The sequence below is a fragment of the Trachypithecus francoisi genome, unplaced genomic scaffold (genome assembly GCF_009764315.1).
Source record: "Trachypithecus francoisi isolate TF-2019V2 unplaced genomic scaffold, Tfra_2.0 Lachesis_group11, whole genome shotgun sequence".
In the NCBI taxonomy this organism is placed as follows: Eukaryota; Metazoa; Chordata; class Mammalia; order Primates; family Cercopithecidae; genus Trachypithecus; species Trachypithecus francoisi.
Genome location: NW_022681456.1, coordinates 2369131 through 2390459, shown reverse-complemented (window position 1 = coordinate 2390459; position 21329 = coordinate 2369131). Strand labels below are relative to the sequence as shown.

Sequence of the window (21329 nt, the reverse complement as noted above, 5' to 3'; positions counted from 1 at the left end):
CTGACCCGTGCCCCCAGGGTGTCGCCAGGGTTCGGGTTTTACAGCTTTTGATAGGTTTTCTTCCAAAACCCAAATATCAAGAGGAGCGTGGCGCATCCTATTAAAAGGGAATACGTTAATCATTCTGTGATTTCAGAGAACAAAAAGAACTCATGTAACCCACACAAAAGCCCGGCCCCATGTGAACCAGACTGTACGTGGCCCACATAGAAATAAATACTATTATTCATGAACCACAGGTGATAAAAAGCAAGTCCTGCTTTAGTTGTGCTTCTTGGAAAAGCTTTTAGGGCATCTAATTCACAATCCATGGCAATACTTTCTTTTAAAAAATCTACTTTTCTTTATTTATTTATTTTTGAGATGGAGTCTCACTCTGTCGCCCAGGCTAGCATGCAGTAGTACAGTCTTGGCTCACTGCAGCCTCCACCTCCCTGGTTAAAGCGATTCTCCTGCCTCAGCCTCCCGAGTAGCTGGGATTACAGGTACTTGCCACCATAGCAGGCTAATTTTTGTATTTTTAGTAGAGATGGGGATTCACCATGTTGGCCAAGCTGGTCTCAAACTCCTGACCTCAAGCGATCCACCCACCTTGGCCTCCCAAATTGATGGAATTACAGGTGTGAGCCAACGCGGCTGGCCTTCTACTTTTTATTTTGGAATAATTTTAGATTTACAGGGAAGTTGCAGCAGTAACTTCTAACATCTCCTTCCCTTTCACCCTCAGTTCTTCCGCACTTTGCAATCTGTTCTGTTGCTTTTCTCTCACTAACTCCCTTCCCGGCCCACCTATCCCCCAAAACATACTCTTCCTGGCACCCAGTTTCTATGAGTTTCAGTCCCTCCTTCTGGGTTTCCTCCTCTTGTTCAGCTTCTTTAATTCACAGCCCACCTGAGCTTCTCTGGCATTTTGTAGTTTTTTCTCCACTTCACCCATTTCACTCTAATTTCCCCACCAAGAAATGTGCTGGGCAAGCTGGGCCCGCCAGAGCCCTCTCCCGCTTCTCAGGGCTCTGTGCTTACTTTCTCCACTCTGCCCATTCCCCTGACTCCATCCTGCATGAAGAAAGGGAACCCGGGGGAAGGACCACATTCTCCTTAGAGGGTGGAGGAAGCACACAGTGTGAAAACCTCCAGTACAAGAGGCACGAGCGATGGTGGAGGGCGATGGTGGGGGCGCTGGAATCATCTTCACAAGCCGTGCCTGCTGCCCTGAGGAGCCCGGCCCCAAAGGCTCAGGCTGGAGTCAAACCAAGCCAGGGCGGTCATCCCAGCTGCACCCTGCGGCCGCCCCCGGCCACGAGGAGAGGAGTTCTGCAGGGCAGTCAGTGCCTGCAGAGGGGGAGAACACCCGCACAGCTGGCACCCCTCTGCTGAGACGCTGCCCAAAATACCCCGCTCACGACTGCGTTCCAAGCTAACTGCTGAAGCCGCGAGTTCTGACGGGCAGCTGTGGGCGTGCATGAAGCCTGAGTCATCAGCTCGGAGCCGCTGTGCTGGAGCAGAGGCGTCCGCTCTGGGCACTGGCTTCCCAGCTGGAAGGAGGCACCTCCCAGCAAGTCGCCTTCAGCCAAGAGCCTTGGAGCTCCCTCCCAGTCTCCAGGGTTCCAGGCCAGGCATTTTCATTTATCCATGGGTCTTCACCACAACTTCTTCCTTATAAAACCATCCATGGGCCCAAAGACAGTTCTGCTAGTCTCTCTCCAACAATACCCCGAAACACCTGTAACCTCCGTGTGTACGGATCTGCTGTAATATTGGCCCTCACTTTGTAATAACAGCAAACATTACTGCCGGGGTCAGAGCGAAAGTTCCTCCTCCTGTTATTTTATTTAACGCTCAGTGAATCAAGTTGCACTGAGATCCCATTGTTTAAACAGGAAGTAGCAGTGCGGGGGACGATGCGCCTGCCCAGAGCCGCGGGGCTAGAAAAGGCTGGAGCTGGGGTCAGAACAGGCTTTTGTCTCCATGAGAGCGCTCCTGGCCAGCTGCTGGCTTCTGGCCCCAGCCGGCTTTCCTGTTACTGCTCTGCTGTGCTGTGGCTGGTTTTGCTTACGCTCACAGTGCTGCTCTAAAAACTTCGGTAGCACAGGGTTCTCCTTCTGGACTAATGTAAATACCTAGCAAGCAGCCAGAGCTGAAATAGTCACGTAAACTGCATTTCATCACATTTCCTGAGTGTATCCTGTGTGTCAAGCAACACACTAAGCTCTGTACATGTAGAATTTTTTTTTCCTTTTAGATATGGGGTCTCACTGTCCTGCCCAGGCTGGAGAGCAGTGGCTATTCACACATACAAACATAGTGCATTGCATCCTCAAACTCCAAGGCTCCAGTGACCAACCTCAGCTTCCCCAGCAGGCAGGACTCCAGGCACGTGCCACCACTCCCAGCTTCCATGTACAGTCTTATTAAATACTTACTGTGGCCCAAAGATGTGGGCACTGTTATAAACCTATTTTACAGAGGAGGAAACTCAGGCTTAGGATCATTAAATAAGTTGCCTACAGTCACACAGTTAGCATGGGAGCCAGGCTCTCAGCCAGCAGAGCTATCTTCATGCATGATTCCACCTCCTCCCTTAACTTCAGACCCAGCTGGGTCCTGGGGGGCTGAGGACCCCTGCCTGGCATCACGCTAAGGGTCAACACCAGTGCAGGTGCACCCACACCCTGAGCAGCCTGTGCCTCTCCCAGGGTACACCTGCTTAGGAAAAGGCCCAACAGAGACTCCACGGCCCTGGCACTAACTCCCCGTGTTGGAGAGCAGAACACGCAGTGACGGGCCACAGGCCAGGTGGGGACACACACTTGTGTGGATAGGCACATATAAGTTTCTGTTTGTTTTTAAAATGAAACGGATATTTTGAAAAGCCAAACAAAATCTCATCATTTGCAGTTTCTCTTGAACGTCTGATGCCCAGCAGCCCTTGGCTCTTATTTGTACATGGCAACAGCTATAGCCCCAAGGCAGCCTCCTGCCACCAGAGCCGCCAGTCCTCAATTGCCAGCATCCCCCCTCCCTGACCCCACATGCTGAGGTACTTGTCATGCACCGTAGGCTAGCACTGCTGCTTCTGCCCAGTAAAGAAAGGTCTCTCTCTGTGCCTATGCTCTTTGCTTCTGGTGGGGAAATGAAACACAGAACCTCCTGGCTTCTGGGACATCCCCTCCCTGGCTGGCCACTCCTCCTGTCCTAACTTGGGAGCATCAGGGGCCCAGGGCTCAGTCCTGCCCCTTGTCTTCCCCCTGTCACTCACCAGCCTGGTGCTCCTGTCATTCATCCTGTGGCCCTCTCCCCAGAGCCAGTGTTGAGTGTCCAAATGCTTTCCCCATATCCACTTCCATATCTGATCACAGCCTAGACCTAACTGAGCTCCTGAGCCAGGCCCAGTGGCTCACACCTGTAATCCCAGCACTTTGGGAGGCTGAGGCAGGAGGATTGTTTGAGCCCAGGAGTTAGAGACCAGCCTGGGCAACACAGCAAGACCCCATCTCTATAAAAAATTTAGAAATTAGCCAGGTGTGGTGGTGTGCACCTGTAGTCCCAGCTACTTGGGAGGCTGAGGGAGGAAGATTGTTTAAGCCCATGAGTTTGAGGCTGCAGTGAGCTGTGATCATGCCACCTCAGTGCAGTGAGTCGAGATTGCACCACTGCACTCCAGCCTGGGTGACACAGTGAGGCTCTATCTCAAAAAACAAGGGGTGCTGGAAGAGCATGCATACTCCTTTGTGGAAGGGCAACAGAGCAAATCCAGCCTGGGTAACAGAGCAAGACCTCATCTCAAAACAAAACAAAAAAAAACCAAACAACTGAACTCCTGAAACTCTTAGCCCTCCCCTAACAAACACTTGCCCCTCCTCTCTCTGCTTTCCTCCTTGAAGACCATCCTTCCAGCTGCCCAGGCCAGTCTTCCTTGCCTCCTCTCCTTCTCAGACCCCAACACCAATCATCTGCAAATCTTCATTTCTGTTAATAACATTGCTGACACATAACTCATATACCATTAAACTTAATGGTTCTTAGCGTATTTATAGAGTTGCGGAACCATTACCATTAATTTTAGAATCTTTTCATTACCCCATAAAGACTTCCCATACCCTTTAACAGCCCGGCCAAAGGGCTTTTGACTCAAACCTCAAAGTATATTGATAAAGTGTCTCACCTCTTTTGCCCCAACTTCAGCTGTCACTCTAAGCCCCCACCACCTCCTGTCTAGATGGCCTCAGGAACCTCATAATCGCTCTTCCTTTTTCTTTTCTTTGTTTTTTTGAGGAGGAGGGGGACAGGGTCTCACTGTGCTGCCCAGCCTGGAATGCAGTAGTGCGATCTCAGCTCACTGCAGCTTTGACTTCCTAGGTTCAGATAATCCTCCTGCTTTAGCCTTCTGAGTAGCTGGGACAACAGGCACACATCACCACACCCAGCTAATTTTCTAATTTTTCACTATGTTGTCCAGGCTGGTTTTGAACTCCTGGGCTCAAGCGCTCCTCCCGCCTCAGACTCCCAAAGTGCTGGGGTTACAGGTGTGAGCCGCTGCACTTGGCTTGGTCTTCTTCTTTCTATCTTTGTCCCCCTTTTGACACATCTACCCACAGGAGTCAGCACATGCCTTTAACACATAAGTGTTGTCAACTGTACATATATGATCTTCTAGTCACTCCATTTTTGTCGGAGTCAAAGTCCATATGATGGCGCCCTAGACCCTGAGTGATCTGGCCCCCCACCCACTCACCCAAGCACACACGCCCCGTGGTCTCTCTCCCTCCTGTCCGGTCACTGCAGCGACACAAGCCTCCTTGCCGTTGCTTGGACACACCCATGCCCACCTCAGGACCTTTGCACGTGCCTCTTCCTCAGCCTGGAAAGTTCCTTTCCCAGAAATCCAAGGGGATCACATGCTTACCTGTCACTGGTCATCACCTAAATATCACCTTTCATAAGAGCTTCCTGACTGCCCTATACATGGATGTCCAATCTCCACACTTTATCTCCTCGGAGATTAATTTTTCTCCAAAATTTTTATCACCACCCAGCACAGATACATTTGACTTAACCATTTATTGGTTTCCTGTCTCCCTCCTCCAGATCACACCTCGTTGGAGCAGTGATTTTACCGGGACCACTCACAGCTGGATCTTGGCACATAGAATCTTCCCTGGCATGCAGTCAGTGTTCTAGAAATATGTGAAGAACAAAAGAGCTGCCTGTTTCATGAAAAACGTAGGAGAGTAAGCCGGGCACAGTGGCTCACACCCATAATCCCAGCACTTTGGGAGGCCGACGCAGGAGGATTGCTTAAGCCCAGGAGTTCAAGACCAGCCTGGGCCACATGGCAAAACCCCATCTCTACAAAAAATACAAAACTTAGCCAAGTGTGAGCTGGGCACCTGTAATCCCAGCGACTTGGGAGGCTGAGGTGGGAGGATCACTTGAACACAGGAGGCAGAGGTGCACTGAGCCGAGATTGCACCACTGCACTCCAGCCCGGGTGACACAGCGAGGCTCTATCTCAAAAAAACAAGGGGTGCATGCATACTCCTTTGTGGAAGGGCAGGATGTTGCTGTATGTTTCCCAAGTCAAAGAATCCCACCTAGAATGCACGCCGAAGCAAATCATAGCATCTGTGAGGGATCTGAGCTTGTGATTCCTGCATTAGAAGCTCAGAAAGAAACAGAAAACTCCAACCTGTGTAGATCCTGGAGTGAGTCACGGGAGCAAGGGTCTCCTACCTTCTTTCCCCGCCCGGAGCAGCAGGGGCCCTGCCCCATGCAGAGCCACAGAGGCGGGGCGCCGCCTCACCCCACCTCCACCAGCGACTCCTGCAGCCTGGGCTCCTGTCTTCTGGCAGGTGCCCACCAGAGCAGCTCGGGATCCCAAATGTCTCAGAATCTTCCCTCTAGCAGAGTTATTCCTACAAACCTATCCCAGCTGGGGCAGGGAGGAGACAGGAGATGCCCAGCTCTGTCCACCTAGAGTCAAGGTCCTGCTGCCCACCGTGGGCTCCTGGCTCCAGCTGCGTGGGACAGCCCAGCAGTCATCACATCCAGGCCTGGGCACGTCTCTGCGAGGCCCAGAGCCCAGTGGGTCCATGCATTCGAGGTCCTGGGGTGACTCCACTTAGCAGAGACTCAGAACAATCAGCTGCCATCGCCTCCCGTGGAATGGCTGTGATGCCACGATGGGAAGAACCAACCAACCCACCTGTCTCTCATCCACAAACGGAAGCAAACCGCGAGAACCTCCTCCTCCAGCAAGGGCGGCACAAGCAGCTCTGCAGAGCCACGGAGCAGCCACGGATCCCCAGGGCAGGTTGTGGCTCAGGGAGGCGGCACCCACACCGGGCTCCCAGGTCGCACCTCCAGGCCCCGATCCCTGCTCTCACCTCCCGGGCTCACCCTCCCGGGGGAAGGAGGGGCTGGACATGGAGCCTGTGGCTGCTCGGCGTGGGTGGTGACACTCTCGGTGACGTCCCTCGGCCGTCAGGACTCATTTCCCCAGTGCTAGATGCAGCTCGAGGACAGCAGAGGGGCCCAGTCAGTAAGGATGGAAAGGTCTCACTGTAGATTATGACACCGAATGCTGAGACGCAGACGCTCCTACCCCAGCGGCACCAAGGCTGCTGTCTGTGGAATCCCGAAGGTGACAGCTTTCTCTACCACGGGCCGCCCCAGCCTGCCAGCTTTGGGCTTGCTATGCATGGGATTATGTGCTAAACTTTGTGGGTGTCACAGGATGCTTCTGACAATATGATAATGAGAACCGGCGAGCGACTGGTATTTTCAAACTCAGTCATCTTTTTCTACTTACGGAGAATCCCGTTTGGAAAGACATCACGGGAGTGAAGTTTTCGTTGTTTTGTTCTAGGGAAAAGTAGTCAGGTAGGCCTTTTGGCTACATGCAAAGATAAAGCCCGAACTCTATTCAAGAATAAGAATGTTCAGAAAATCAAAGAGTAAAGCCACGCAGTAATAATTCACACTTACAATGTGCCAGGCACGAACCCAAGCACACTGCATTATTCCACACGTGATTGTCCAACAGGCCTATGAGGTGGGGGGGTATCCACCCTGTGGTCCCCTCCAGCTGATGAGTGGCCCCTGCTGCCCAGCGAACCTCTGCTGCTGCCCTGGTTCCTCTACCCTGTCACTGACTCAAGGTCTTGGTTTCTATAATTAATCCCTCCCTCTTGCATATAATTTCTTCCCTTTTCAGTATCTATTATTTCCCATGTAAAATAATAACACCCTCCACTGACCTCACACTCCCTCCAGTCATCCTCCCTGTATAACAAAGCCCTCGGCAGGGCACGGCCTCACCTCCCACCTCAGCAGGGCACGGCCTCACCTCCCATCTCTGCTGAGTCCACTTCATTCAGGCTTCCATCCCGGCTCCCTCTGAAACCACACCTGTCCAGGTCACCAGCGAGGTCCATGTTGCCGAACCCGGTGGCCCCCGCTTCCTGGCCTTCCCGGGGCAGCTTCCCCGGCTGACCACTCCCTCCTTCTTGAACCTCTTTTTTACTTGGACTTGAGGACCCCATACTCTTTCCCATCTTTGCCCTCCCCTCAGTTCCACCTCGGGCTCCTCTGCTGAACCCTCCTCTTCTTCCAGACCTCTGGTTCTGCAGTGCCCCAGCTCCCAGTCCTGAGCCCCTTCTCTCCTCCACGTTCTCCCGGGTTGGTCTCCTCGAGTCTGTGGTTTGGGGCAAAATCTACACAGATGCTTCCCTGATTTTCCGTCATCAGCGCCTCCTCCCCAAGCTCTAGCCTCATATCTTCAATGGCTGATTTAGTTTTTGACTTCTATGTCCAGGTTTACCATTTACAAAACACAACTCTTGATTATTGACCAGCAAACACACTTTTCCCTGCATTGTCTCCTCCTGGCAAATGATCTCACCACTGACCTGTCTGCCTAGGCAGACACCTGGGACCACCCCTGAGTCCTCAGCATCCCCGAAGGAAACAAGCAGTGAGAAGGATGATTTACATGAAGCCCTGACTGGAAGGGCTGCTCTCAGAGATGGGGACAGAGATAAGCAACAAAGGACAGATGTTGAGGGAGCCAGAGGCCAGTGACAGCAGGAAGTCCCCCCACGTAGGCCAGAAGGGACCAGAGAGAAACAGAATTTTCAGAGGCCAGGGAAGGTGGGTCTCCTCGAGGTGGGACCTGGGATCAGGCAGTGACCAAGCCCAGGGGCACGGGTCTAAAGCAAGGTGGCAGTGAAGGCATGCCCCACGCTCTCTTCCTGCTTGTTCTTCCCCCCACAGAGCCTCAGGAATCCGAGTGCGATGAGGGGTGGATGCGGACCTCAGGCTGGCACCTGGGAACAAAGCAAGAGAAGGCCAAGGGTGGCAGGAAAGGGGACACAGATAGAGAAGAATAGGTTCACGCCTACTCCCTCGTCTACCATGGAGGCGCAGGAGAAAGTGAGGGCCGAGGCGGACTCAAAAACAGGCTCCTCTCTGAAGACACGCCCCACCCTCACACAGGTGCGTCAGCAGAGGCTTGAGGGTGTGCAGCTCAACCTCTATCAGCTACCAGCCGACCGCTGACTTCTGTAGACAAGGGGACAACCCTTGGGAAGCAGATGTAAAAGAGAAACAAGAAATTTAAAAACTGATGAGGGACATCAACACCTACATACCATAGAGACAGGTTTCACAGATTTAGCCTGGGCAAGTTACTAACAAAGAAAGGAATTAAAAATGAACAAGCAAAAATGCAGCAACAACAATCATCTTCGGCAGGCATCCAATTCCAGAATTACTGTATTACTTAAAACATCCAGTTTTAAACAAATGATATATGCAAAGAAACATGAAAGTGGAACTCATCCTTGAAAGCATAAAAAAGCAGTGAACATAAACTCTCTCTCCGTGTCTCCAGGTTTCTGATTTAGCAAAGACTTCAAAGCAGCTGTTATAAATAGGATCAAAGAACTAAAGAAGACCAGGTGCGGTGGCTCACACTTGTACTCACAACATTTCGGGAGACCGAGGTGGGAAAGTCACTTGAGACCAGGAGTTGGAGACCAGCCTAGGTAACATAACAAGATCCCATCTCTAGAAAAAAATTTTAAATGGTGGCTTATGCCTGTAATCTCACCACTTTGGGAGGCTGAAGCAGGAGGATCACTTGAGCCCAGGGGTTTAAGACTAGCCTGGGCAACATGGCAAAACTCTGTCTCTACAAAAAGTATTTTAAAAATAGGCAGGCATGGTGGCATGCACCTGTGGTCCCAGCTACTGAGGCTAAGGTTGGGGGGTGGGGATCATCTGAGCCAGGGAGGCTGAAGCTGCAGTGAGCAGTGATTGTGCCACTGTACTCCAGCCTGGGTGACAGAGTGAGACCTTGTCTTGAAAACAAAAAGAAAATTTTAAAAAGAAATTTTAAAACTATTAATGCGTAATAGTTTAAGGTAGCAGGTAAAAAAATTAAAATACAAAGAACTAAAGAAAACTGTATTTAAATAATTAAAATAATAATAAATCAACAGAGATTCTCAACAATGCAGAAATTATTTTTTAAAAGGAGCCAAACTAAAATTCTAGAGTTGAAAAGTAATCACCAAAATGAAAATATTCACTAGAAGAGCTCAACAGTAGACCCAAGATGGTACAGGCGTGAATCTGTGAACTCAAAGTTAGATAAGCACAGGTTATCCATTATTAAGAACAGAAAGAAAAAAAGCTGAAGAAAAACAAACAGAACCTCAGAGACATATAGGCCAGCATCGAGCATCAAAAAATACACACAGTGGGAGCGGCAGGTGGAAAGAAGACAAAGATGCAGAAAAAGCATTTCAGCAAATAGTGGCCCAGAGCTTCCAAAAGGTGACGAAAAACAGAATATGCAGATATCGACACCTAAACTTCTAAACAACAGGACAAAATCTTGAAAGCAGCAAGAGAAAAATGGCTGATCACATATAAGGGAGCATCAATATGATTAACAGCCAAATTCATGCATGAGACACAGGAGGCTGGAGAGTGGTAGTATAAGATCCTCAAGGGCTGAAAGAAGAAGAAAAAAAAATAACTAAACCAAGAATTCGATATCCAGCAAAACTATCCTTCCAAACTGAAAGTGAAATTGAGAAATGCTCAGATGAAAAAAAGACAGAGAATGCATTGCTAACAGACTTGCTTTACAAGAGACACCAAAGGAAGTCCTTGAGGCTGGAAGAAAACTACTCTAGAAAGTGATCCAAGCCTGCAGGTAGAAATGCAGAGCACCAGAAACGGTCGCTAGGTATGTTAACATCAAACACTCTGGCTCAAGCCTGTAATCCCAGCAGTTTGGGAGACCGAGATGGGTGGATCACAAGGTCAGGAGATCGAGACCATCCTGGCTAACATGTTGAAACTCCGTCTCTACTAAAAAAAAAAATACAAAAAACTAGCCAGGCGAGGTGGCGGGCGCCTGTAGTCCCAGCTACTCGGGAAGCTGAGCCAGGAGAATGGTGTAAACCTGGGAGGCGGAGCCTGCAGTGAGCTGAGATCCGGCCACTGCACTCCAGCCTGGGCGACAGAGCCAGACTCTGTCTCAAAAAAAAAAAAAAAACATAAAACACTCTGCAAATATACTTCTCCTTTATTTTATTAACTTCTTTAAAAGATGTAAGATTGCATAAGACAGTAACTTTATCCAGAATATACAAAGAACTCTTAAAATTCAAAAATAAGCCAGGTACAGTGGCTTACGCCTATAATCCCAACCAGTGGCTTATACCTATAATCCCAACACTTTAGGAGGCTGGGGTAGGAGGATCACTTGAGCCCAGGAGTTCAAGACAGCCTAGGCAACATAGTGAGACCCTATCTCTACAAAAAAATTTTAAAATAGCCAGGCATGGTGCCGTGCACCTGTGGTCCCAGCTACTCAGGAGGCTGAGGCAGGAGGGTAGCTTGAGCCCAGAAGGTCGAGGTTGCAGTGAGCCATGATTGTACCACTACACTCCAGTCTGGGTAACAGAGCAGGACCCTGTCTCAAAAATTATATAAAATTAAAATTAAATAAAACTCGAAAATAAGACAGCCAAATTTAAAATGTGCAAAAGATTTGAGTTAATATCTTACTTTAAAAGATCTATGAATGGCTAATAAACACAAGAAAAGATATCAACATTGTTCATCAGTAAGAAAATGCAAATGAAAACCAAAGTGAGGCCGGGCGCGGTGGCTCAAGCCTGTAATCCCAGCACTTTGGGAGGCCGAGACGGGCGGATCACGAGGTCAGGAGATTGAGACCATCCTGGCTAACACAGTGAAACCCCGTCTCTACTAAAAAATACAAAAAACTAGCCAGGCGACGAGGCGGGCGCCTGTAGTCCCAGCTACTCGGGAGGCTGAGGCAGGAGGATGGCGTAAACCCGGGAGGCGGAGCTTGCAGTGAGCTGAGATCCGGCCACTGCACTCCAGCCTGGGCGACAGAGCAAGACTCCGTCTCAAAAAAAAAAAAAAAGAAAAGAAAACCAAAGTGAGACACCACTCCATATCCACTAGCACAGATAGGTTTAAAAACAATACAATACCAAGAGTTGGTGAGGACGTGGAGAAACTGGAATCCTTATCCTTTCCTTTTTACTTGGAAGTAAAATGACATAGCATTTGGAAAGTTCAGCTGTTCCTTAAAATGTTAAATATAAATTTACATATGACCCAGTATTTCTATTCCCAGAAAGCTACTAAGGAAAAGGAAAACATAGGTCCATACAAATATATGTACACAGATGTTCATAGTAGCATTATTCATCATAGTAAAACTGGCGGCTGGGCACGGTGGCTCACGCCTGTAGTGCCAGCATTTTGGGAGGCTGCGGCAGGCGGATCATGAGGTCAGGAGATCGAGACCATCCTGGCCAACACGGTGAAACCCTGTCTCTACCAAAAATACAAAAAAATTAGCCGGGCGCAGTGGGGGGCGCCTGTAGTCCCAGCTACTCAGGAGGCTGAGGCAGGAGAATGGCATGAACCCGAGAGGTGGAGCTTGCAGTGAGCCGAGATCCCGCCACTGCACTCCAGCCTGGTCGACAGAGCCAGACTCCTCAAAAAAAACAAAAACAAAAAACTGGCAACAGTTCAATGCCCGTGAGGTGGCAAAGGGACAAAGTGTCCCCCTACAATAAAAGAAGCTCAGCAGCAAAAGGGGACCGACTACCCACGCGTGCTTCAAAGGGACGCCTCGGTGACGCTATTGAGTGAAAGAAGCCAGACGCAGAAGACTCTCGTGCCTGAGTCTAATTTCAGGAAACGTCCAGAAAGACAAACTGACGGAGAAAAAGCATTGCCAGGGGTGGCCTAGCGCCAGGATGGGAGCTGGGACTAACAGCAAATGGGCATAAGGGTAGTTTTGGGGTGATGGAAATGTTCCCAAAAAAGAGGGTTGTGATGGTGACACAACTCTATTACTAAAATCATATAATTACACAGTTATGATGGATGAATGTATGGTGGATTATACCTCAATAAAGCACTTTCTCAAACACGACAAAGGAATGGCAGACAATACTTCCCTCCAGGCCGGCTGCGGCCTGCCAGCGACAGAGGGCCCCCCTCCCCGCACTGGGCCTGCCCCCCACGCCCGGGGCAGTGCTCTACACTTGAGTGTTTCAGCGTCTGGGTCCTAATTCCTAGTGGGAGCACAGAAGACACAGGGAATGGTGGGAGCTACATGGACCATGTCTTGGTCCCATGGCACCTGGCGCTACTTGACCCAAGGCCACAGCAGCTTGTAGACATGAACTTCTGGGGAGACTTTGAGTCCTAAGAGATCCAGCTCTCCATGCCACACAGGCGGAAAGGAAGCAGCTGGAGAGTCCGCTGCCCACACCACCCCCAGGCCTTCACAGAGCCCCAGTCTCCCGCCACTTCAGTGCAACCCTTGCAGTCTGCCCACTCCTCCAGACATGACGCTTAGGAGCTTACCTCGCTCTTCAGCTCAGAGCCCGGCTCCCATGGCGGGGTCAGACCTGCCCTGGCCTCGCTCCTCCGCCTGAGCCACACCCGGCTTCCTGCTCACCAGGCCGGCGTTAGTGTCTGCAGCTGTGCTTCTCCGGCCGCCGCAACACCAGCCTTCCCGCATTGCTCCAAGACACCGAGCCTGGTGCATGCTCAGGAAATTCAAGAGTTTCAGAACATTGTCACTTTCCCCGCCTGACGACCAGCGTTGTACTCTACTCACAGGGCAACCTGCTTTAGCAAACTCAGCGACACATTAAAAAGTACCATTTGCAAAGAAAGGCAAAGGAGAGCTATCACCTGGCTGGGTGTTCTGCGCCTAGAGACTGGGCCCCGGGAGAGCGCTCCTCAGTGAACTTGGGAAGGATGGAATTTACATAAAAAAGGCACAGTCTTTAGTCCTGGAAAGGCACCCTGGGATTCTTCAACTCCATCCCTCTTTTTCAGAGGGAACTGGGGCCCCAGGAGGCCCAGGTCACCTCACCCCAGGAGGCAAGGCCTCCCCTGCCCTCTCTGGAACCTCTCCCTGGCAAGAAGCCAGAGGCCCTGTTTTCTCAGGCTTAGGGATCTGCACTCTCTTGTTCAAAGGCTGCGAGTCAGAAGAGGAGGGCCACGTGCTGCTTTCAATTTCTCTTATTGCTCAAATGGAAAACAATGAAACAGGGCTGGCCACATCACAGCCTGCCGCCTGCCGCCTGCCAGTCATTTAAGACCTGGCGCGCATTTCCTTAGCTCCTCGACGCCAGGAAAATCAGACCCATCTCCGGAGGGCTCCTGCCTCTGGATGTCTAAATGTTCTTACCTTAAACACAGTGTTACGCGCCACCCCTCCCACACCGCACACAAACGAATTTTCACAAAATCTTAAAACCAGAACTTAACAAAAGGTTGCGTGGTACCAGGTCCATTTGGTTCCGTGTGAAACCAACTAGGAAAACCCGCATTAGGCTTTTCCTCAGCTGCGCCGAGGGCCTGGTTTCTAGTCATTTGAGAAGCTGTGTGCCCCCCGAATGGTCTGTTCTTTCCTTTAGGGTTCGCCTTTGTCAACAGTGAGTGTTGTGGTGGCAACTAAACTAAGGAGCCGACCAGCGCTCCTAGGGAGGGAAACCCGGGCAACTCCGCAGGCGCTGGCACCGGCCACAGACCCACGCCTGGGGCACTCGCGTTTATATTTAGCAGAGCACAGGAGTCAGGGAGCGCGGGCGGGGGTGGGAAGAGGCGTCTGCGCAGTGGCCACGGTGAGGGGGACAAGTCCTACCCCTTCCCGGGGACTGAGTGGGGCTCCCCACGAGGCCAGCAGTTTTTCCTGGTTTTTCTGCCCCTCTCTGGTGGATACGCAACCTTTCCAGTTTGAATTCCACTTCGGTTTAATCCACTTTTTAAACTCATGAAAGGATGTGATTGTAGATTTGAAGACATTCATAAAAAGTCATTTAGGCAATAAATACTATAGGAGTACACTGTCTTTAAAAAGCATAAATAAATTATTGACTGTGCACAGCTGATTTGAAAGGAAATTCATTCTGGGAGAAATAGAGAAATAGACTAAAATGAACATTTAGGGCTCTGTCTCCATGAATTAGTTTTCTACAGTTCTATCTTCCCTTGTTTTTAAATTGTGGTTTGCAAGTGTCACTTTCCAATACGATCAGAATTCGGTAAGGGTTGAGGAAGTAAAGAAATTCTACTTAATAAGAAAAACTCTGAAAGAGGATTAAGTATAGAGGATAAATAACTCAACATAGTGAGGGACGGGGGATCCCCCCCATTAACAAATGGAATGTGTCAAGTCAACAGAAGAATTCCAACAGAGTGACTCTGAGATAGAGCCCAAATTCACTGAATTGGTATCTGTTAGAAACAGCAAGAATTCCGGCGAGTCCCTTACCACATGGTACTGACATCTGAGCCATGAACAACAGAAGCTTGTAATATAACACTAATAATCAAAAAATTACCAAATACTTCCAAAATTACTCACATCATTACACGTAATAGCCACAAGAGCAATTTTCCTAGTAGAACAATTTATTAATGAATATGCAATAAAATATCTCCCCAAAATCTTTCCAGAAATGGCAAAGCACGAAGTGAATACTTTTATGCTTCTCTGGAAATTTTTAATGTAAACATGACATATTTGAAGAACTGATTAAAAAGTCACAAGTGAATCTGTAAATACATTTTTAAGTCTGACTTCAAATCGGTACATGAGGCTTAGACATACACGTCATTGGACAAGTGACTTAAATATCTAAATACAAATCAAATAGCATTTTCATAACTTCAACTATAAAAACACAAATGTCAGCAGGTACTACAAATCTAAGATGAATAACTTGAAAAATACCATAATAAGTGTTGTAAAAGGGGAGGACTCATATGACAGAGCTTGAAGGAAAAGTGGGACATCACAGGAGGCAGGTCCCCCCGTGGACGCGATTCCACGCAGGCGTGGAGTCCTGCTGCCACCAGCATGATCCTGAAATATTGAAAACCCGCAAGACAAGTGATACCTTCAACGAAGCCACAAATCAGTGAGCACATCCCACGACAGGGTGTTTAAAGACCAAAAGAAAAAACAGTCAGAGGCAGAATTCCCCTAACAACTCTGCCACACAGTGACCACCATCGAGTGATCCAGCGGACGCGTCACGGATGAGGGAGATTCGGAATTGTGTTCAGTAAGGGATGCGGCTTCTAAGCTATTCAATATTCTCCACACCTACTGTTTGGAATCAGGCATCTCTACATTAGTTTCAAACCAAACAGTGTTAAAAGTCACATGCTTATACCATCACATACAGGAGTCACAAGAGTTAATGATATTTGGAGCATCCTTCATGCACTCCTTTAAAATTCTGACCAGTTACTCTCTTAACAGATGTCCGTTCACCAGTTCATACATTTTACAAGTCTAAAAATAAGTCATATTCTTCTACTAAAAAAAATGAGCAATAAAAAGGTTTAATTATCATGAATTCCTACACATTTGGGAAATTAACTTTTAAAGTTCAGCAAAACATTAGGTACTTAACAACATGTACGTGATCTGTACAATAGTTTAAATTGATAAGAATTACTCCATGTCTCAGGAATGATTCCCTCGAGTCCCCAGAGTACTGAACCTCGGTCTCATCACCTTCTTAAATTCAGACTTTATTCATGTAAACTGGGAAACTCGAATCTCGTATTTAGTGAAAAGAGACCATGGTCTTTACAGTGCAGTAATCAAGTAACCATTCACTATCCCAGGGAGGGAAGAGGTGGAAATGGAGCTGAGGCCGAGGCTTTTCCGGAGGCACCAGCACATCTAAACTCACAGAAGGCACTTGAGGGGCTTTGAGGGGCTTTGCAACCAATGTTTTCTGTGACAAGGGGAAACTTTGTAAACAACTGTAAAACGTGGCTCCAACACCATGAAGCTTCCTGTTTCACTCAAAAGGCCACACTCAGTATATAAAAATGGGGTAAGATGCTAATATATTAAACAATTTATCAACATTTAAAATTATAGATATCTTACAAAAACCTGTGATAAAAATTATTTCTTCCAACAGGAAATAAACACAACAGTATAAAAGGCCTCTTAATTAGCACATACTAGCTGGGAGGGGGGAAAGGAAGCCTTAGACCTGAGGTCCAAAAGCTTCAGAACGGCCGGGTGCGATGGCTCACGCCTGTAATCCCAGCACTTTGGGAGGCTGAGGCAGGTGGATCCGCGGTGGCTCACGCCTGTAATCCCAGCACTTTGGGAGGCTGAGGCAGGTGGATCACGAGGTCAGGAGTTTGAGACCAGCCTGGCCAGCATGGTAAAACCCCGTCTCTACTAAAAAAAATACAAAAAATTAGCTGGGCGTGGTGGCACGTGCCTGTAATCCCAGCTACTCTGAGGCTGAGGCAGGAGAACTGCTTGAACCCGGGAAGTGGAGGCTGCAGGGAGCCAAGAGCGCACCACTGCACTCCAGCCTAGGTGACAAAGCGAGACTCCATCTCAAAAAGTTAAAAAAAGCTGTATAACATAAAGCATTCCTTCCTAATTAAACTTCATGCACATTTGTAACACTGAAATATTTTTAATATTAAAATGTTCAATATTTTCTTATTTCAAGGCCAGTGAGAGAAGTCTCCCACTGCTCACATTCTGTAGTGTGTCATGCAGGGTCACGCATCACACCCACTGTGCTTACGGCGCTTTCACTGAACAAGACGTTCGGTTGTGCTTCTTCCATGAATTCATAAATTAAAAGGTCAGTACTCAACGCCGGGTTACAGCGTCTGAGATTCGTTCACGAAATGACAGGATGCTGATCTGGTTGCAGATGTGGTCTGAGTCTCCAAGGATAAATGGTTCTTGGGACATGGTTGCTATGACAATGTTGTTGCTAGGATAATTCCAAGGATCACAAGCAAAATAATCACACAAATAATAATGAACATCATTTTCTGCAAGATAAAGAAAAACATTAATTTGCAATGTATCAAAGAAATCAACAATGTCATCTGCTAACTAAATCCTTCTGGGATTTGGGATAGTTTAAAAAATATATCCATTATCAAGAAAGGACTCCTCCTTGTCATAGAAAAGAATGTGCTCTCAGCTCACTGCAACCTCTGCCTCCTGGGTTCAAGCGATTCTCCTGCCTCAGCCTCCTGAGTAGCTGGGATTACAGGCACTCGCCACCATACCCAGCTAATTTTTGTATTTTTAGTAGAGACGGGGTTTCAGCATGTTAGCCAGGATAGTCTCGATCTCTTGACCTCATGATCCACCCGCCTCAGCCTCCCAAAGTGCTAGGATTACAGGTGTGAGCCACCGCGGCCGGCCGACACTTTCTTTTAATCATAATAAAACTCCAGGATTGCTGTTAATTGGATGAATTACACATCTTTTTAAAACTTTACATGAATTTCTTGTTGGCTGAAAAATCCTATTTTTTCTTGCTTTTCTGAAAGGAGGTGTCACTCTGTTGCCAAGGCTGGAGGACAGTGGTGCAGACATGGCTCCCTGCAAACACATCCTCCTGGGCTCAAGCAATCCTCCCACCTCAGTGTCCCAAGGAGCTAGGATGACAGGCATACACCACCATGCCCCGCTAATTAGAAAATATGTTTTTAAGAGATAGGGTCTTGCTATGTTGCTCAGACTAGTCTCGAACTCTTGGGTTCAAGGGATCTTCCTGCCTTGGCCTCCTGAAGTGCTGGGATGACAGGCATGAGCCACTGCACCTGGCCTTATCTATTTTTTACATTTAAATATGACGAACATGTGTAAGAAATCAACAAGACATTCATTCATTCTTCTACTGCACTGATGGTCTCAAAGCAGGGCGCGACACAGCATTTAACTTTTTTAAAATTAACAAGTATCTTCAAACAAGAGAAAGCGAGGCCACCTTTGGCTTAATAAATGGAGTCTCCTCCAAGAAGCTTATCTGAGGGAAGGGAAGGAAGACACGGCAGGAGGCACCGCGCTGTAGGACTTTGAGTTCTCTTTTGAAAAGCAGAGATCCAGATCCATCATTTTAATGACAGTTCCAAATGCATGAGTGCTTTTACCTAAGAAATCCTGTTTACTAAGCCTGGACAGCTCTAATACTGCGGGCTCAGTCAGTTATGCAGGGTTTATCAAGAGGCCCATGGCAGGCCCCGGGGAGCCTCCCAGTGACTCCTCACCACCAGGGAGAGCTGCCTGCAGGAGGGCCCCTCCCTGGAATTCTAGTTCCATGTTAACATCACGCACATTTCCTGCAAAGCCCCAGCCACTCTCTCGTCCTCTACATGCGCTCCGATGCCCCTCTCGGCACCTTCCTAGGGAAACCTCTTCTTCCTTTCTCTGTGATGCCTCCCTCCCTCCTCACGCTCAGCAAGTGAGTGTGCTGGGGCCACCTGGAGTCCACTGCACGCAGCGCTCTCATCTCCTGCCGCTGTTGCGCTGCCTGCCACGTGTCTGGGTGCTCGACGTGTGTGCACTTTCCTGCCACATCTGGCTTTCAGGATGACTGTCAACTACATGGAGTCTAGGGTGCAGGACCCAGGAGTCATTTAATCTCCTGGTGACAGCGAGAGTGGAGAGGGCACACCCTGGAGAGTCCAGCTCCAGGTCTGGGCCAGGGCCCTCTCACCGACTAAGACTCCGCCTGTCTCCTTAAAGCAGCGCATCCCACCCATGCTCCAGGGTGACGGGTCTGCACCTGGCACACCCTGCAGGGAGGGGCAGCACCCAGCCCCAGGAAGGCCAATTGCTAAAGGATGAAAGGCTACGTTAATATTTTAAAAGTGAAATTAAGGACATTAACCACTGCCTTCCTGTGCAAAGATAACTGCTGGTATTCATTTTGGTCTGTTTTTTATAAATGAGGATCCTTCTGTGTTCATTCTTATTTACATACACTAGGGTGAAATGGCCAGCCAGGCCCAGGGCACAGGACTTGAAGCCCCATGCCCTAGGGGTCACACTGAGAGAAGCCTTCTTTTAGTCAGCCTCAATGCCAAGTAGTGCCCATGAAAAGTAGCGCATTTCACTGTGTCCAAGCTAAAAATTGTGATTTTATCTTTAGTGTAACCACATTAAACTAACCATATTATAGCATTAGGAAAAAACTCAGAAAGTACATGTTAGAATCATGAAAATATTGAAAAATACCACTATAACAATGAAGAAAAATCACGTGTACAATATGTTCAGCAGAGCTCAGAAGAAAAAAATAGAACATCTTGCCTAATAAACATCCTACACAAACATCCTGCCTAATAAAAATAGAGTATAAAAGAATTCTGACTGCCAAATAATGGAATGTTAACACACGCAGCATCCCAGAGCTCCGTATGGAGGAATTCCAGGTGTAATTCTGTGGCTTTTGCATAAATGTCAGAACACTAACTTGAAAGCTTCTCATCTGGTGACTGCGTATGGTGAGCGTAACAGATGCTCACATTAAGATAGCAATCTTTTGTTTTGAGACGGTCCCGCTCTGTCACCCAGGCTGGAGTGCCGTGGTGCAATCTAGGCTCACTCTAGCCTCGACCTCCCCAGACTCAGGTGATCCTCCTGCCTCGGCCTCCGGAGTAGCTGGGACTATAGGTGCGTGTGCCACCATGCCCAATTAGTTTTTTGGATTTTTTTTTTTTTTCCTGTAGAGACAGGGTGTTGCCATGTTGAAGGAATAAATCTTACAGATTACAAAGCAGTAGTGAGACTTAACTATGCTCGTGATTCCTTTCTGCTGTATGTTAACTTTTTAAAAAGCCTCAGGTGACTATCAAGTCTGCAGTCACTTCCATAACCCAAGCATAAATTCATCAAGGATGACTTGCCACACTCTAGACACCTGGGGACATTTCACAATTGTCTAATACAAGAATCATGCCAAACAGACATTTACAGAGAAATCCTCGCTGTGTCCCACTGTAACACTCTGACAGCATTCCCACTTCAGGGCTAGTGCCAGGAGGGCTCCCAGTGCATGAGAGAACCAGGGGAACCACAAAGCCTGCTGGGGTTTAGGAAAGGCGATGCCCGCGCCGTGAGCAAAGGCAATGATTCTTTCAATCAACCAGAATTTTATATTCGGAATTCTTTCAGAATTAACAGGCATGCTCACCAAATATAATACATAATTTTCCTTTTAATATTAAAGACAATATTTTTAAATAAAATAGATACTGCCAAATAGAAAGGTCAAAGGATTTTCCTTTCAGTCAATGTTTTTCGCGGCATGAATTCATGTCCTCAATTCCACAGTAAAATAATGCGTCAGTGTATTTTATAAAGTACCTTTCAGTGTTGCCAATTGCTCTAAAAGTTAAAACTCAGGAGACAAAACATTACAAGTTTTGTAACTGAGAATTAATCTTCACTGATATTTCTATGACATTGAATGAAGGACCCACTACCTATAAATAGCTAATGGTCTCCTTAGATCAAAAACCAACGATTCAGGCTGAGTACAATGGCTCATGTCTGTCTGTCTATGATCCCAGCACTTTGGGAGGCCGAGGGCCAGGAATTCGAGACCAGCCTGGGCAATACAGAGAGTTCTCATCTCTACTAAAAATAATTTTTTAAAAAATTAGCCGGGTGTGGTGGTGCATGTCTGTAGTCCCAGCTACTCGGGAGGCTGAGGTAGGAGGATAGTTTGAGCCCAGGAGGTCAAGGCTGCAGTGAGCCATGATCACGCCACTGCATTCCAGCCTGGGTGACAGAGCAAGACCCTGTCTCAAAAAAACTTTAAAAAACAGGATAAGAAGGTAGCCTTGGTTTAAAAATGAGTTACCACCCAGCCTATGCTTGTTCTCGGTAAACACAGTGGCTGGGCACTAGAATCAGCACACAGGCAGATGTATCACTGGACGGCGTTATC

At 48.2% G+C, this 21329-nt stretch overlaps 1 protein-coding gene across 7 annotated transcripts in view; it reads right to left on the bottom strand.

Annotated features, from left to right (window-relative positions):
- Nucleotides 1-16867: 16867 nt before the first annotated feature.
- STX2 (syntaxin 2) overlaps nt 16868-21329 on the bottom strand; it is a 49220-nt gene continuing 44758 nt past the window's right edge. For 2 of the 7 annotated variants that reach the window (XM_033220092.1, XM_033220094.1), the window contains one exon: nt 16869-17351. Coding sequence is in view for 5 of the 7 variants with exons in the window: in XM_033220094.1 (XP_033075985.1) it covers nt 17256-17351 (96 nt within the window). In the remaining 2 variants the exon portion in view is untranslated. Of the gene's footprint in view, nt 17413-21329 lie in introns of all 7 variants that reach the window. The other 5 variants (XM_033220096.1, XM_033220093.1, XM_033220099.1 and 2 more) reach the window with 4 other exon arrangements.